This window comes from Euprymna scolopes, chromosome 6 (assembly GCF_053919585.1).
Source record: "Euprymna scolopes isolate OS-2025 chromosome 6, ASM5391958v1, whole genome shotgun sequence".
NCBI classification, from domain to species: domain Eukaryota; kingdom Metazoa; phylum Mollusca; class Cephalopoda; order Sepiida; family Sepiolidae; genus Euprymna; species Euprymna scolopes.
Genome location: NC_136487.1, coordinates 99,654,219 through 99,673,908, shown reverse-complemented (window position 1 = coordinate 99,673,908; position 19,690 = coordinate 99,654,219). Strand labels below are relative to the sequence as shown.

Below are 19,690 nucleotides of genomic sequence, written 5' to 3'. Positions count from 1 at the left end.
TTTTTTTCTTCTATTTGAGAACCAGTCGTCTTCAGCGGCACATAAGCCATATTACGTCGCCTAACGAGGACTTTTGGTTTTTTCAAACCAATTGTCCAAAACATGAGCATGTTCAGTGTAGCGACTATGTAAATTTATCTATATAAATAAATATATATATATCTGTGGAGATTTTAATTTTTGGAATGTTGAATGGCTGGCCCACTCAAACAAGACGGATGACGAGGGGAGTTATTGTCATAAGTTCTCGATTGCGTATGAACTAACACAAACTGTTCCTAAACCCACCCGACACTGACGGACTTGATATTTTCCTTACAACTTGCCAAAAATTCTGCTCATTCTCCGTTCTATCTCCATTGGAATCTTCCGATCAATTAGTAGTCTCGGTTAAAATAAAAACAAAATGTAATAAATCCTCAGAAGTACCTCTTTATTGTACTACTTATCGATACTATCGTTGATTGGGATAACTTTCGAACATATATATATATATACCTTGTGGTGTAAATGAAGAAAAAAGAAACAAGAACGACCGACCGCGTTTTTGTGTGGCTTACCTCGTGTTCATAATGAAGAAGAAAGAAACAAAAATGGCTGCCCTGTTTCTTTATATGCCTACAGGGTGACCACGAGGTATGCAAATGAGAAGTTAGATTGCGAGCAGAGAAGTTGTATTTGTAGAAGAGAAAAGTCGGATTCGGGGAGAGAAAAGCTAAAGTTGCAGAAGTTCGTTTTGGAGTGGAGAGAAGACGCGTCAAGTGGTAACCAGAAAGTGAAAGTTCGGACAGCAGTGTCACGCAAACGACATACCTCAAATATACCTATGCGTTCTATGCTTAAAAACGTGTCCTCTATAATAATTGCCCTTACAGAATGGTTATTTGTATAGACCACTTCATACCCTCCAAAAATTCCAACAAAAGCTTAATAATCAGCTGTGTTTCACTCCAGAATGTGCTTCTGTCACTGCGCACAAGAACCACTAGTTCCATTGCTTTCGACGGAATAGAAAACTAAAGCCAATTTTAGAACTGCTAGCAACCACTGTAAAAGAGTAATAAAGAATAAGAGAGGGATTCATATGCTCAGTATGTGAAATTTAAAGTAGTTGAGCAACGCATCTGACAAACCAAAATTCTTTGCCGAGAACTTTGCAGCAAATTCTACCCTTGACTAACTACCCTACTATTTCCTCCTGTGACTGAAAACACGCTATACGACATACAAATATATGTGCGTGATGTTGTCAAGCTTAGCAGAGACTTTGATTCCAGTAAATCAACTGGCTTCGACGGCATTCCAATTATAGTGCTAAAAAAGCTTCAACTGGAACCCGCTCCCATACTACTGAGCTCTTTAAACGTTGCCTTAAGGAAAAATGCTTCCCAACACCTTCATCAGTCTGACCAGTATTTACAAATTCTGGAGATCCATCATTTGCTTCTCAGTACAGACCAATCGATCTCATGTGTGTAATGAATAAGATGCTGGAATCCGTGATAAATAGAGAAGCGGTCGACCACCTCAGCAAAAATAACCTACTCAGTGACATGCAATATGGTTTCCGTTCTGCAAGATCTAGAGCTGATGTGCTAACTGTAATATCACACAGGGTTAGTGAATCTCTCAACAAGGGCTTCGTTTCTAAAGCAATAGCTCTTGACATATCCAAAGCTTTTGATAGGGTATGGCATAGTAAATGCTTTCTCTCTGAAAGGTTTATAAGAGTAGTTATTGATAGGAAGCTCATACGAGTAAGCTCATTCGTAGTATTAACGCTGTCATCTATCAAGGTTCCATCCTGGGCCCAACTATTTTCTTGATCTTCATCAATGATCTCCCAACTCTAATTCGTAGATAATTCGTAGACATTTATGCAGACGACGCCCCAATCAATAGCAACACTTCAAAGGCCCAACCAAGACGTTTCTGATTCTTTCTCTTCTGATCTTGAGCACATGGTACAATGTGGAAAAGGTGGTGGTTAATTTTAATGCATTTAAAACCAAACTTCTCCCTTTTCGTTTTAATTGTTCTAACCACCATCAGGCCCCAATTTAAATGAATGGCTCTCTTCTTGGGGAACCTTCATGTTTTGCCAAGATTCTGGGACTGACCTTCACTCCTGATCTGAAATGGAACACATACATCAAATCTGTTGCCAAGATCGCTGGAAAAATGATTAGATCATTCTACCGCTCCAATGCAATCCTCTGTCTGTATAAGAACCAAATACGTTCTAGAATGGAGTACTCTTACCATATCTGGGCAGGGACTGGTCGTCGTGTCCTATCTTGTTTTGATAAAGTTCAAAACTGACTTCGAAACCCAGTAGCTGATGTCATTTTCTCTTCCCTGCAACCTTTTTCCCCACAGAAGAGACGTTACAAGAGCTCGTCTGAGCTTCAATATATAGTCCCCACTTGCCAAACTTTCACAAAAAACACTCGACTAGTTACAACCACTATCGCAATGTATGAGAATTTTCAGTAATCTAGAAAATGTCTGTAGTGACCAAATCAGGCTAAAACTCAGCAAATCAACTAAAATAAATGTTAGAAAATGTGATATTTTGTTTTGTTCTATAAAAGTGGTAATATGTCCATTTGTTCTATTTAATTTTTTATTATTTTTATTGGATAAGAATATGTAGATCTAATATTCGAAAAATAAAATTAAAAATCATACGAAGCAAGATATTTAAATATTGATTTTTAGTAATTTCTAAAACGTAATTTATTTTTACAAAAAAAAAAACAAAAACAAAAATCAAAACAAAACAAAAAAAAAACACGAAAATCTGATTAAGATTAAGAATACGTGAAATTGATAACCATTTTATAAAATGTCACGAACAAATTTTTTTGGAAATTGATTAAAGCTGTAGTTTTGATGGGTTGTTCTTTTTCAGTCATTTTTCATATTTTTTAAAGTTTAAGTAAATGCCAAAATTGATTCTTTTATTCATCCGAGGTTAAAACGTAACTTTTTGTGAAAAATTATTTGAAATCAAATACAGTTGAAAAAAGGGTTAAAATAATTGATTTTAGTTTACAAACTTATGTATGTTGCGTTAAATGATACTGCCTAATATTAATAAAAAATATATAAGCATCATTATGTCGTTTTCACCATTTTAATAAGATATTTACATAACTTTCCCAAAGGAAAAACATGCGTTTTAGATGTATTCATCTGGCAACCATGTTTTACCAAAGTTATCACATGTTATATTGTTAATTAAATTTCTCATTTTTTTTAATTATCAAAATGGTTTAATGCAAAAAACATAAATAGATAAATCAAAATAAATTGCTTCGGATTAATTTCCTTACTGTATTTTATTATAAATCTTTCATATTGTCAATAGTTAAACTTCACTTTAAATATATTAGAATGCAGTTGAAACTCATGACAAGAAGCTGTATGTTTGATAATTTGTTCGATACATAAAAACGGCATTGTATTTTTTCAGCATTGGACTTTGATACGGGATCCAACTCTTACTCGTTCGATATCAGGGCCTCTGATGGTGTCTACACAATCACTGTACCGGTGATGGTGACCGTTATTCCCATTAATGAATTTGTACCTCACTTTCTCGAGTCAAATATTACAAAAATACTACCAGAAGACGCAGCCATTGATTCTTTGGTGGCAACCATTCGAGTGCAAGACGGCGATGCACCGCCACACCACGTGACTAAAATCTGGATTGAAAATGGTAAGACGACACACACAGACACACAGACACACAGACAGACAGACACACACACACACATATATATATATATATATATATATATATATATATATATATATATAGATAGATAGATAGATAGATAGTAGATAGATAGATAGATAGATAGATACATGATTATACCTTTGCTATTGTATCGAGTTTTCCTAACGATCATTTTCATTAAAAATCAAAGAGATTAATTAATGGTCCCGGTGTATTATGGGCACTTTCGATTATTCGTTAAATTATCATCAGGTGATAAAAACAATGAAGACTAACTGGAGAAAAAGAAGAGAATTTCAAGATAACAGAGAATGCCGTATGCAGCGTCAACGACAAACTGGTGCAGTTGCAGAAACGAGCTATACAATATACGGGATAACTGAATTGTATTTACGTTAAAGATTTTAAAATATTGCTGTAATTGTGTATGTAATGTTATATTTTAAAGGCTGTTGTGTTTTAATAAAGATAATTTCAAATATTTAAAAGTTTTTAAAAATTAATTTCAGAATGTAATATTTTCATATTTTAAACTTTGTTTAAAATTAAATGTGGATCCTACTTATGTTATTGTAACTACTTAAACTATTTAACAATACTATTTCTACTTTTATCTTAATATTAATTTACATGTCTGAGGCCCGGTGTTACAAAAATATCATCATCGCAAACATTAATTAATGCGAAACGAATTAATTCCCTTTATAGTTGCTCTTTACCAGTTCAAAATCATTAAAATTATTTCATCTCCAAAAGTTTTCAAAACAAAAATAACATAGCTGTCTATTTACGATTTCAAATTGGATATTTTATTTTATAATTAAAAAAAAGTCCCGTTGAGAGGAGACTAAGTTTTGTATATATTCACATTCAGTTATGTATATATTCTCCACATTCAAGGGTTTTCCTTAATATTTCAGCTGTTTTCATTATTGTTATTCGTTGTATCTTTCCAGTCATGCCTTTGATTCCAATTTCTGCCATTCTTTTTCCAAAGTTTTTCGGAATTATTCCTAGTGCTCGTACTATTATAGGTATTGTTTTGATTTTCTTCATCATCCATATCCCTTTCAGCTCTCTTACTAGCTCTGTGTATTTGCTTCGTTTCTCTTTTTCTTTTTCTGTGATCAGCTGGAACAGCAAAGTCTACGATTTGACAGGACTTTTCTTTCTTGTTAATTATTACGACATCCGGTCTCCTTGCTTAGATGGGTTTATTAGTTTGTTGTATATCCATGTTCCATACGATTTTGTGATTCTCGTTTTCAAATACTGTTTCCGGCTTATGTTTGTACCATTTGTCTGTGCGTTCAAAATGCAGTTGTTTGCACAATTCCCAGTATACTGCCCTTTCCACTTAGTTTCATTTTAAGCCAGTTTGCGTCATTCACCTACTAAGTGGTTTATCCTTTCCTCTCTTTGTCCAGAGCGTCTGCATTTACTATTTTATTGTGTTTTGTCGATCTTTGCTTTGATATGGTTGGCTCATATCGAATTATCTTGTGTTGCAGTTATTAAGGATTCAGTTTCTCGGCTTAGGTGTCCTTTTCGCGTCCATGTCCAAGTGTTTTCGTTATTCTCATCTGTTGTTATCTTCCATGTAGTTGTTTTTCTTCCCGGTTTTTTTTCTCCTCTTATCCTTTAATCTCTCTGTTTTCAGTTTTGTCGACTTTTTCAGTATCTCTCGCTGCTATGATTATTCTTTCACTGTTTTGCATTATGTATTTTTCTAATTCTTCTTTTTGTGCCATTCACACAATCTTCTATACTAACCAGTCCTCTACTGCCTTCTTTCCTTTTCATGTAGAGTCGGTCAACATCATCCTTTGAGTGTTGTGCGTTGTGCATGGTCATGAGTTTCCTGGCCTTCTGATCGAGCTGTCTCAGTTCTTCTTTGGTCCACCCTATGAACGGCTCTAAGTATCTTACTAGTTATACTGCCCATGTATTTATACCTTTTATTAGGTTTCTACTATATAATTTCGTTTCTAGAAGTTTTCTTGTTCTCTTGAAGTATTCCTTTCCAATTCTCTCTTTCATTTCTGTTGCTTTGATTATGTCTGCTTCCAGAATTCCCAAGTATTTATAGGCTTCTTGTTCCCCTAGTGCCTTCATCTCCGTTTGAATGGGTAATTCCATGCCTTCTGTTGTTTCCATTTTTCCATTTCTTATAACGTAGTGCGCATATCCGTTTGGATATCCTGGCTGAAAATTCTGGTAATGTTTATTAGTGTCTCTAGTTCCCTTTTGATCCTTGCAAAAAGTTTCAAGTCGTCCATGGACATTAGGTAGTTCATTTTTTTCCTCTGTATTAGAGAACTTGCATCCAGCTTGACACTTTCTCAGTATATTGTTAAGGGGCATCATGGCTATGGTGACAAGCAATGGTGATAGTGAATCTCCTTGGAAGATGCTGCGGTATGTTAATGTGTTCTCCATCAGCTGTTAATTCCAGTCTCCATGTTCTCCTTGCATTTTCTATCACGTTGATGATCCTGCTTGGTATTTCATACATTTTAAGCATTCTATTCTATTATGTGTATACTACCACCGTTATTATTTAATCACTGTTTCTATTCCGAAATCACGCCTCCTTCTTTTTCATTTCTGCTGAATTTAAAGCTAAAAGTCCTACGCGGCATTTAAACCAAATATGTCAGTGACAATCTGTCTGGATCACGATGACACATCTGTGCTTTACTTCCGTTGATTCTTTTTCAGTCATTGCAAATTTTTCGCTGGTTACGGATGTCCTATACCAATTACTCTATCTCTATTTGAAAAAAAAACTTTAACTCTTTGAAAATTCCTTCTTCTTCGATCGCTTGCAAACTAGTTTTTTTTTTACAGATTATTTTGATTAAGCTCATTTTAGATTTTTAATTTGGATTACAAATAGGACAACTTTTGATGAGAACATTGAATCTCATGACCAATTCGACGTTTGGAACCAATGCATATCCTTTCATTTCCATTTTTATTTTATGTTTTTAAGTTTTCATTTCTTTATTACATTTCGTGAACTATTTGCACTACCAATTTTTGCATATGTGATTAGTTTTCATTTAACACAGTTTCAATTTTTGCCAGTGCCAGCAAATTCATAGTTTCTCTAAATAATTATTTGCTAATATTTTTGCGATAAGTCACGCTAATACTCCACTATAGAAGGACTGAACTTTTGTAGAAATTGTTATTAAATTGAAAATAGTTTAATTTGTTTCAAATAAACCGCGACGGAAACTTCTTAAATCATGAATTAAAGAATGTGAAGGATTCAATAATTTATCGCTATAAATATATTGATAAAATGACCGACACATTACTAAAAATGGTCTGTTCTAATGATTCTAATGTGTCAGGTAAACTCATGAACTCAATAAATTCCATAGAAAGGAAAGAACTCCTCTTATATATCACTTTCCGAATGTTCATGTGATTAAATCATAAAGATATATAAAAATATGATTTAACAGATAAAAGTATTTAATATAACTGCTCTATCCTAATAAGTCAGAAAACATATTATTTTCGTGTGAGGTAATTCTTGCCTATCACAATCTTCATTTATATTTCATTCATGAAATCGACTTTTTATTTTATTTTGGCCCTGTCTATCTACCTCATTATTTCATTGTTTTATTGATTTGATAGTATAAACTGAATCGTCATATAAATGGCCTTTATTTTTTTTAATAAAACATAGTTTAAGTAAAATAAGTTGTTTGGAAATATTGTCAAAACCAATTAAGGTGACTGAAATAAGATTTGACCAATAAATAATTTATGATAAAAAATGGAAGAGTTAAACTAAATGCTTTTAAGTAACTTTGATATTTAAAAAAATCAGTTACTGAAAGAAGACAAGAACACAAAGACAGAAAATAATGTCAAATAGTTTTAACCTTCCATTTTTATCATAAATTATTCAAATATTGTCCAAATCCTATTTCGGTCACCTAAATTGGTTTCAACATTACTTACAAGCAACTTATTTTTCTTAAACTATATTTTAGTAAACAAATTAAAAACTATTCTATGAAAGCCAGATAAACCCCATAATTTTATTATACTATACCTGTTCAAAATGAAACATGGCAATGTTTTATCCTTGATACCCCTTCTATCACTGTATTAGGTCAGTCTAATTTAATAGTAAACCATATATATATATATATATATATATATATATATATATATATATGATATAAAAATAATGTTAACATAATATTTTCTCTAAGTTCATCACCGTTTTCATATGGAGAAGTGTAATATAACATCTATAATATTAATTCTATAAACTCGGCTTAGTATAATACACGTTTTTGTGGAATGAAAAATATTACCGATAAAATAATTCATTATTGTTGTTATCTACAGTTTTGTCTCCGGCAACCTTCAACCTTGAAGAAGAAACTGGAAAAATCCGACTCATCCGAAAATTAGATTATGAAACTGATAACTCCTATTCCTTTCTGGTCATGGCGATTGATGGCGGAAATATGAAAGTAAGCAAATAATAATTTTGAACGTTTCATAAAGATGTACAAAACAGACATTTTGAATGATTTCCAAATAATATAGCCAAGCAGAGCTGCGTTTAAAGTCTGACTAATAATGCAAAATGACATTTTGATGTTTTTAATAAAAACGGATATTTTGAACGTTTTCAAAATGATATTACAAAAAGACATTTTAGACATTTTCATAATGATATTACAAGTAAACATTTTAAAGGTTTTCATAATGTTACTACAAATAAACATTCTAAAGGTTTTCATAATGATATTACAAATAGACATTTTGAATGTTTTCATAATGATATTACAAATAGACATTTGAATGTTTTCATAATGATATTACAAATAGACATTTGAATTTTTTCATAATGATATTACAAATAAACATGTTGAATTTTCCATAATGATATTACAAATAGACATTTTGCACGTTTTCATGATGATATTACAAAAAACATATTGAATGTTTTCATAATGATATTAAAAATAGACATTTTTAACGTTTTCATAATAATATTACAAATATACATTTTAAATATTTTTATAATGATATTACAAATAGACAATTTGAATTTGATATTACAAATAAACATATTGAAGGTTTTCATAATGGTATAAAATATAAACATTTGGGACGTTTTCATAATGATATTACGAATAGACATTTTGAACGTTGTTATAATGATATTGCAAATACACATTTTGAAAGGTTCTATAATGATATTACAAGTAAACATATCGAAGGTTTTCATAATGAATTACAAATAAATATTTTGAACGTTTACCTTATGATATTACAAATAGACACTTTGATTGTATTTTTATGAAATTTCTAATAGACATTTGGAATATTTTTATAATGATATCACAAATAGACATTTTAAACGTTTTCATAATGATATTACAAATAAACATTTTGAAGCCTTTCATAATGATATTACAAATAGACGTTTAGAAAGTTTTCATAATGATACTACATAGAGATGTATTGAATTTTTTTATAATGATATTACAAATTAACATTTTGAACGTTTTCATAATTATATTAAACAAATGACATTTTTAATGTTTTAATAATGATATTACAAGTGAACGTTTTGAACGTTTTTATAATTATATTACAAATAGACATTTTAAATGCTTCTAATCATATTACCAATAGACATTTTGAATGTGTTTATAATGATATTACAAATAGACAGTTTGAATGTATTTATAACGATATTACAAATAAACATTTTGAAGCCATCCATAATTATATTGCAAACATATTTTTGATAATTTTCATAATAATAAGACAGAGGGACATATTGAACGTTTTCATAATGATATTACAAATAAACATTTGGAATGATTTAATAATGATATTACAAATAAACATTTTGAACGTGTTCATAATAATATTACAAAAAACATATTGAAAATTTTCATAATGATATCAAAAATATACATTTTGAACGTTTCCATAATAATATTACAAATATACATTTTGAATGTTTTCATAATGATATTACAAATATACATTTTGAATGTTTTACTAATGTTTACGAATGTTTTACAAATAAACATACTGAAAGTCTTCATAATGATATTAAATATAAACATTTGGGACGTTTTCATAATGATATTACGAATAGACATTTTGAACGTTGTCATAATGATATTACAAATAAACATTTTCAATGTTTTTATAATGATATTACAGTAAATATTTCGAACGTTTTCATAATGAATTACATATAAACATTTTGAACGTTTACCCAATGATATTACAAATAGACACTTTGACTGTATTTTTATGATATTTCTAATAGACATTTGGAATGATTTTATAATGATATCACAAATAGACATTTCGAACGTTTTCATAATGATATTACAAATAAACATTTTGAAGCCTTTCATAATGATATTACAAATAAACATTTTGCACGTTTTCATGATTATATTAAACAAATAACATTTTGAATGTTTTCATAATGATATTACAAATAAACATTTTGAACGTTTTCATAATGATATTACAAACAGACATTTTTAATGCTTCTAATGATATTACAAATAAACATTTTGAATGTGTTTATAATGATATTACAAATAGACATTTTGAATGTGTTTATAACGATATTACAAATAGACATTTTGAAGCTTTCCATAATTATATTACAAACACATTTTTGATCATTTTCATAATAATAAGACAAATGGACGTATTGAACGTTTTCATAATGATATTACAAATAACATTTTGAATGTTTTAATAATAATATGAGAAATAGATATTTTGACCACTTTCATTATAGTATTACAAAAACATTTTGAATGTCTTCATAATGATAGTACAGAGAGGTATTTAGAATTTTTTAATAATGATATTACAAAGATTTTGAACGTTTTAATAATAATATTATTAATAGAGATTTTGAATGTTTTCAGAATGATCTGACAAATAGACGCATTGAAAGTATTCATAATGATATTAAAAATAAATTTTTTTAATTTTTCATAATGATATCACAAAAAGCCATTTTGAATGTCTTGTAATGATATTACAAAAATACATTTAAAGTAGACATTTTGAATATTTTTATACTAATATTACAAATAAACATTTTCAACATATTGATAATGATATTTCAAATTAGAATTTTGAGTGTTTCGTAATGATATTATAAAAAGTCACTTGGCACGTTTTCATAATAATATTACAAATAGACATTTTGATCGTTTTCATAATGATATCGCAAATACCAATTTGTAACAATTTCATAATGTTATTACAAAAAGATATTTTGAGCGTTTTTATAATTTGTGTAAAAATAATCATTTTGAACTTTTTCATAATAACAAAAATAGATATATTGAACGTTTCAATAAGTATATTGCAAATAGACATTTTGATCGTTTTTATAATAATATTACAAATAGACATTACGAGCGTTTTCCTAACGATATTGCAAATAGACATTTTTAACGTTTTCATGAATTATAATGCAAATAAATATTATAAATGTGTTAAGAATGATATTACCAATTAATATTTTGTAATCTTTCTATAATGATATTAGCAATAGACATGTTGAATATTTTCCTGGTGATATTACAAATAAACATATTGAATGCATTCATTATGATATTACAAATAGACATTTTAAGCGTTTTCCTAATGATACTAAACACATTGTGAATGTTTTCATAATAATATTAAGAATAGACATTTTAAAAGTTTTAATAATGATATTACAAGTAGACATTTTGAGTGTTTTCATAATGATATTACAAATAAATCAATAGGCATTTTGAATTTTTTCATAATAATATAACAAATAGATATTTTGAACATTTCATAATGATATTACAAATAAACATTTTGAACGTATTCATAAAGATATTATAAATTGTCAGTACGAGCGTTTTGGTTATGATATCAAAAATAAACATTTTGAACGTTTTCATAATGATATTACAAATAAACAATTAGAATCCTTTCATAATGACATTACAAATAGACCTTTTTAATGCTTTTACAATGATATTACAAATATACATTTTGCACGTTTTCATAATAACATTACAAATGGACAATGTGAATATTTTCATAATGAAATTCCAAATAAACATTTTGTAAGGTTTTCCGAATTATATTACAAATAGACATTTCGAACATTTCTATAACGACATTATACATAGAAATTTAGAGAATGTTCATAATGATTTTATAAATTAACATGTTGAATGTTTTTATAATAATATTTCAAATCTTGAATGTTTTATATATTACAAATAAACATTTTTAATGTTTTCATAATTATATTACAAATAGACTATTTGAAGCGTTTCATATGTTGTAACATATGATAAAGATTTTGAATGTTTTCGTAATGATATTACAAATAGACATTTTGAAAGTTTTAATAATGCGGTTACAAAAATATATTTTGAACGTTTTCATAATGATGTTACAATAGACATTTTGAGAGTTTTCATAATGATATTACAAAAAATACATGTTGAATTTTTTTATAGTATAAAAATAGGCATCGGGAGTTTATTTTAATGATATTAAAATAGATATTTTGGACGTTTTCACGTTGTTATTACAAATAAACATTTTGAAAATATCATAATGACACTACAAATAAACATATGGATTGTTTTTCAAATGTTATTAGTAATATAAATTTTCAATGTTTTCATAATGATATTACAAATAGACATTTTGAATGTTTTCATAATGATATTACAAATAAACAGTTTGAATGTTTTCATAATGATATTACAAATATACATTTTTAATGTTGTCATAATAGTATTACAAATACACCTTTTGAGCATTTTTATAATGATATTACAAATAGATATGTTGGACGCATTCATAATGATATTACAAATAAATATTTTGAACGTTTTAATTATGATATTACTATTAAACGTTTTGGACGTTTTCATAATGATATTACAAAAAGACACATTGATCTTTTTCATAACGATATTGCAAACATAAACTTTGAACGTTTTCATAATTACAAATTGAAATTTTTATGTTTTCCTAAGGATATAACAACTTGAGATTTTGAGCGTTTTCCAAATGATATTACAAATAAACATTTTAAATTTTTTTATAATGATATTACAAATAAAAACTAAAAATAAAATGTTTTGCATATTGGTATTAAAAATAGACTTTATAATCTTTTAATTGTGACATTTGGAAAGGTTTTGCAATGATATTACACGTAAACCTTTTGAACTTTTTCATAAAGATATTAAAAATAATAGACATTTTGAACGAATACAAAATTATATTACAAACAAACATTTGAATGTTTTATAATCATATTGCAAATAGATATTTTCATGATATAACAAACAGTTATTTTGGGCGTTCTCGTCATGATATTACAAATAGAGATTTTGAAGTTTTTCATAAAAGACATGGTTAATGTAACTATAATAATATTGCGCATAAAGTTTTTGTATGTTTTGCATAATGATATTACAAATAGACATTTTGAACGTTTTTATAATGAAATTACAAAAAACATATTGAATGTTTTCATACTGAGATTACAAATAGACATGTTGAGCTTTTTCATAAGGACATTACAAATAGACTTTTTGAATCTTTTCATAATGATATTACAAATAGACTCTTTTGAACGTTTTCACCATGATATTATAAATAAACATTTTTGATGTTTTATTATGATTTTACAAACAGACATTTTGAATGTTTTAATTATATTACAAATGGACATTTTGAATGTTTTAATAATGATATAATAAAAATATATTTTGAACGTTGTCATAATGATTTTACAATAGACATTTTAAGAATTTTAATAATGGTATTACAAATAGAAATTTTGAACCTTTTTATAATGATATTACAAACAGATATTTTGGAAGTTTTCATAATATTATAAATACTCATATTGAGTGTATTTCTAATGATATTAAAAAATAGACATTTTGAACCTTTTTAATAAGGATATTACAAATATACATTTTGAAAGAGTTCATAATATTACAAGTAGACATTTTGACTGTATTTATAATGATATTAAAAATAGACATTTCGTACGTTTTCGTAATCGTATTAAAATTGGACATGTTAAGCGTGTTCTTAATGATATTATAAATATACATTGTGAACGTTTGCTTAATTATATTACAGATATTTGGAACGTATTTATAATGTATTTAACAAATAGACATTTTAAATGATTGCATAATGATAGTACAAATAGACATTTTAAACATTTTTATAATGATATTAAAAATAAACATGCTGAATGTTTTTATAATGAAATAAGAATAAACATTTTGAACGTTTTTAGAAGCATATTACAAATAGCCATTTTTAATGCTTTTATAATGATATTAGAAATAGACATTAGAAACTTTTTATAACGGTATGACTAATAGACATTTTGAGCTTTTTCATTATTATATTACAAATAATCGCCGTGAATATTTTAATAATGGTATTACAAAAACATTTTGAATGTTTGCATTATGATATAATAAATAAACAGTTTGAATGTTTTCATAATGATATTACAAATAAGCATTTTGAACGTTTTCATAATGATATTACAATTAAGCATTTTGAACGTTTTCATAATGATATTACAATTAAGCATTTTGAACGTATTCATAAGGATATTAAAATAGACATTTCCAGTGTTTTCCTAATGATATTACAAATAATCGTTTATAACTTTTTTGTAGTGATATTACAAAAAACATTTTTATCGATTTCATGATAATATTAGAAATAAACATTTTGAACGTTTTCATAATGATATTAAAACTAGACATTTTAATATTTTTAAAATGATTTAACAAATAAACATTTCAACGTTTTCAAAATTATGTTCCTTATAGAAATTTTGAATGGTTTTATAATGATATTACGAATATTACATTTTGAAGATTTTACTAACGATATTTCTGAGAGAAATGTTGCGCGTTCTAATAAGAATATTACAAATAAACATTTAGAATGTTTTTATAATGATATTTGAAATAAACAGTTCGAATGTATTCATAATTATGTTAGAAATACAGATTTTAAGCGTATTCATAATGATATTACAAGACATTTTGAATGTGTTCATAATGATATTACAAATAAACAGTTGGAATCTATTCATAATGATATTACAAATAGACATTTTGAGCTTTTCCATATTGATTATTACAAATAGACATTTTGAATGCTTCTATAATCCTATTATCAACAGACACGTAGAATATTTTCACAATATTATTACAAATAAACATTTTAAAAGTTTTCATAATTATATAACAAATAAACATTTTGAACATTATTATAATGATAGTAAAACTAGACATTTAGTAATTTTTTGATAATCATATTACAAATAAACATTTTCAATGTTTTTATAAAGATATTAAAAAAATTAAGCTTTACATATTCATATTACAAATAAAGTTTTGGAATGTTCTCATAATTATATTACAAATAGGCATTTTTAATATTTTCATAATGATATAAAAATATACATTTTGCATAATGATAATGACAGATAGACATTTTTAACGTTTTCTAAATATAATTACAAATAAATATTTTGAATGTCTTCATAACGATATTACTAATAGACATTTTAAATGATTTCATAATCCTGTTACAAATAGACATTTAAAAATTTTCATAATGATATTCAGAATAGACATTTTGAATGTTTTACTAATGGTATTAATGAACATTTTGAACGTTTTCATAATAATATTCTAAACAGACATTTTGAATGTTTTCATAATGATATTACAAATAAACATTTTGAATGTTTCCATAATATTTTTACAAATAAACATTTTGAACGTTTTCCAAATGATATTACAAATAGACATTTTCTAATGTTTTCATAATGATATTATAAATAGGCATTCTGAAACTTTTCATAATAATATTTTAAGTAAACGTTTTGAATGGTTTTATGAGGATATTACAAATAGACATTTTGAATGTTTTCATAATGATATTAGTAATAAACCTTTGAACCTTAATTATATTACAAACACACATACGTTTCATAATGATATTAAAAATAAAGATTTTGAATGTTTTATAATGATATTAGGAATATACATTTTAAACGTTTTGATAATGATATTACAAACAGACATTTTGAATATTTTCATTATGATGTTACATATAGAAAATCTAATTGTTTTCATAATAATATTAAAAATAAACATTTTGAACTTGTTCTTTGCGATATTACAACTAGACATTTTGAACGTTTTAATAATGGTATTACAAATAAACGTTTTGAATGTTTTCATAATGATATTACAAATGGTCATTTTGAATGTTTTCCTAATCATATTACAAATGGCCATTTTTAACGTTTTAATAATCATATTACAAATAGACGTTTGGAACGTGTTCATAATCATATTAACAATAGACCTTTTGAAAGTTTTCATAATTACATTACAAATAAATCTTTTGAAGATTTTTATAATCATATTAAAAATAGACATTTTAAATGTTTTCATAATCCTATTACTGGGAGACATTTGGAATGTTTGTATAATCATATTACAAATAGACCTTTTGAACGTTTTCATAATGATATTACAAATACACATTTTGAACTTTATAATGATGATATTAAAAATAGACGTTTTGTAATTTTTTCATAATAATATTACAAACAACCATTTTAAATATTTTTATAAAGATATTACAAAAATATTTTAAACTTTTCAAAATGATATTACAAATAAACATTTTGAACGTTTTCATAATGACATTACAGATAAACGCTTTGACTTTCTTCGTATATTACCAATAGACATTTTAAATTGTTTCATGATCATATTACAAATAACCATTTTAAAATTTTCATAATGATCTTGAAAATAGACATTCTGACCGTTTTCATAATAATATTACAAATATATATGTTGAACGGTTTCATTATGATATTACATATAAACTTTTTGTATGTTTTCATAATGTTTTTCAAATATTAAACATTAAACAATTATATTAGAAATAGAAATTTTGAATGTTTTCATAATGCTATTACAAATAGACATTTTACACCTTTCATAATAATATTTCGAATAGTCATTTTGAATGGTTTTATAACGATATTACAAATAAATATTTCGAACGGCTTCCTAATGATATTACAAATAGACAATTCGAACGTTTTCATTATGATATTACAAATATACATTTTGAATGTATTCATAATGATATTAGCAATATACATTTTGAATATTTTCATAATAATATAACAAATAGACATTTTTAGCGCTTTTATAATTATATTATAGATAAACATTTTGAACGTTTTCATCATAATATTACAAATAAATATTGTAAATTTCTCATAATGATATTACAAATATACGTCTTGAACGTTTTCATAATCATATTACAAACCCACATTTTGAACGTTTTCATAATGATATTGCAAACAGACATTTTGACCTTTTTCGTAATCATATTTCAAATAAATATTGTGAATGTTTTCATAATGATATTACAAATGGAGATTTTGGACGTTTTCATAATGATATTACAAATAGACATTTTGAACTTTTTGTAATGATATTACCCGCATACATTTTGAACGTGTCGTGATGATATTTGTAATAGACATTTTGAACGTGTTTCTAATGATATTACAAATAAATATTTTGAATGTTTTCTTAACGATATTACTAATAAATCTTTTTGAGTATTTTCATAGTGATATTAAAAATAAACCTTTTGAATGTATTTAACAAAGGGATCAAAATATCTATCCGTATTATGATTATGAAAACATTCAAAATGTATATTTGTAATATGATCATGAAAACATTAAAAATGTATATTTGTAATATGATTATGAAAACATTCAAAATGTATATTTGTAATATGATCATGAAAACATTCAAAATGTCTATGTGTAATATCATTATGAAAACGGTATTACAAATATACAATTTTGAATGCATTCTTAATAATATTACAAGTAAACTTATTGAACATTTTCATAATTATATTACAAATAAATATTTTGAACGTTTTCATAATGGTATTAGAAATAGACATTTTGAACGTTTTCATAATCATATTACAAGTAAACTATACGAAAATTTAAGATAATAAAGCATTTATATATTTTCATAATGATATTACAAATAAACATTTTGAGCGTTTTTATAATGATATTACACATAGACATTTTGAATGTTTTCATAATCATATTACAAATATACATTTTTTAATGTTTTCATAATGATATTTCACATAGACGATTTAAATGTTTTCATAATGATATTACAGATAGACATTTTTAGCGCTGTGTTAATTATATTATAAATAAACATTTCGAACATTTTCATAATAATATTACAAATAGATATAGTACATTAAACACGTCTTCATAATTATCTTACTAATATATATTTTATAATGATATTACTTACATATATTTTTGTAATTATATTACTAACATATATTTTATAATGATATTACTGACATATATTTTTATGATATTACTAATATATATTTTATAATGATATTACAAGTACATATTTCACACGTTTATATAATTATATTACAAATATAAAATTTACACATTTTCATGATGATATTATAATTATAACTGTTACACGTTTTGATAATTCTATTACAAACATATATCTTACACGGTTCAATAATGATTTTACAAACATACATTTTAATCATTTTGATAATAATATTACTAAATTACATTTGACACATTTTGTAAAATGAAATTTTACACGTTTTGATAATGATGTTAATAACATATATTCTACACGTTTGCATACTTATGTTACAAACTTACATTTTACACGTTTTCATAATGATATTAAAAATTTAATTTTTTTACGTTTTGATCATGATATTAGTTTGTAATATTATGATTAAAACTTAAAAATTTTCACACATTTTCAACATGATATTACAAACATACGCTTTAAACATTCCATAATGATATTAGAAACATACATTCATCAGCATTTAAAAGTGAAGTACGACTATACCGACGTGACACGCATATAAATTGATTAAAAATTCAAAATTTAAAATAAATTAAGATTATGTACAAAATGGTAAACGATTTTTCAATTTTGACTTATTTTGAGCGTTTTAAACACTTTGAACCGGCTAAAAACCAACCAAAGAACGGCTCGTAAAAATCCAGTTAATTGCGTCACCTAGCCCTGCTCTGCCACTTTTAGTTTCGGATGAGATAGACTTGAAAATATGGAAACAAATGCACAGACATACCGACCGATATACAGACATGTATATATTATATAGCCGCTCATATATTTTTTAATTACCAATAGATTATTTGAAAATTCTTATACTGATATTAAAAACAAAAGCATTCTTAGCATTAGTATAATAGTATTACATACCTAAATATTTGCAATGTTTTCATAAAGACATAACAAACACACAAACGAAAGAAAATTTTGCATGGTCTGATAATTATATTAAAAATATAGACATTATGAACTTTTTTACAATGATACTACAAACATAGTTAATTTGAATGTTTTGATAATTAGGGAGAGAGGGAGAGAGAGAGAGAGCAAGAGAGAGAGAGAGAGAGAGAGGGGGGGAATAGATAATTATTTACTGTAATAATTATTAAATACCTCCAGACACCAGTGTTTTATGCTTCCGGGAATCATCAAACTAGCGTGTCACAATAAACACCGGTCGAGAGATTCGAACCTGGCAACGAAGCCATCTCTGGCGCCATTAACAAGGACTAAATCTATTCGGCCACCGTTAACCGCGAGAAATATTGTTGAAATTTAAACATTTATTTTTAAATGATTTTAATGTCTGTCAGAGTGATCTAATCATTATATGATAATCTGCGCATGCGAGCTAAATTTATCA

At 26.4% G+C, this 19,690-nt stretch overlaps 1 protein-coding gene across 1 annotated transcript in view; it reads left to right on the top strand.

Moving 5' to 3' along the window:
* Positions 1–19,690, top strand: part of LOC145277819 (protocadherin Fat 4-like) — a 514,458-nt gene that overhangs the window by 322,501 nt on the left and 172,267 nt on the right. The window contains exons 11-12 of the mRNA XM_080129718.1: positions 3,479–3,727; positions 8,129–8,256. Coding sequence (XP_079985844.1) covers positions 3,479–3,727; positions 8,129–8,256 — 377 coding nt within the window. The remainder of the gene's footprint in view (positions 1–3,478; positions 3,728–8,128; positions 8,257–19,690) is intronic.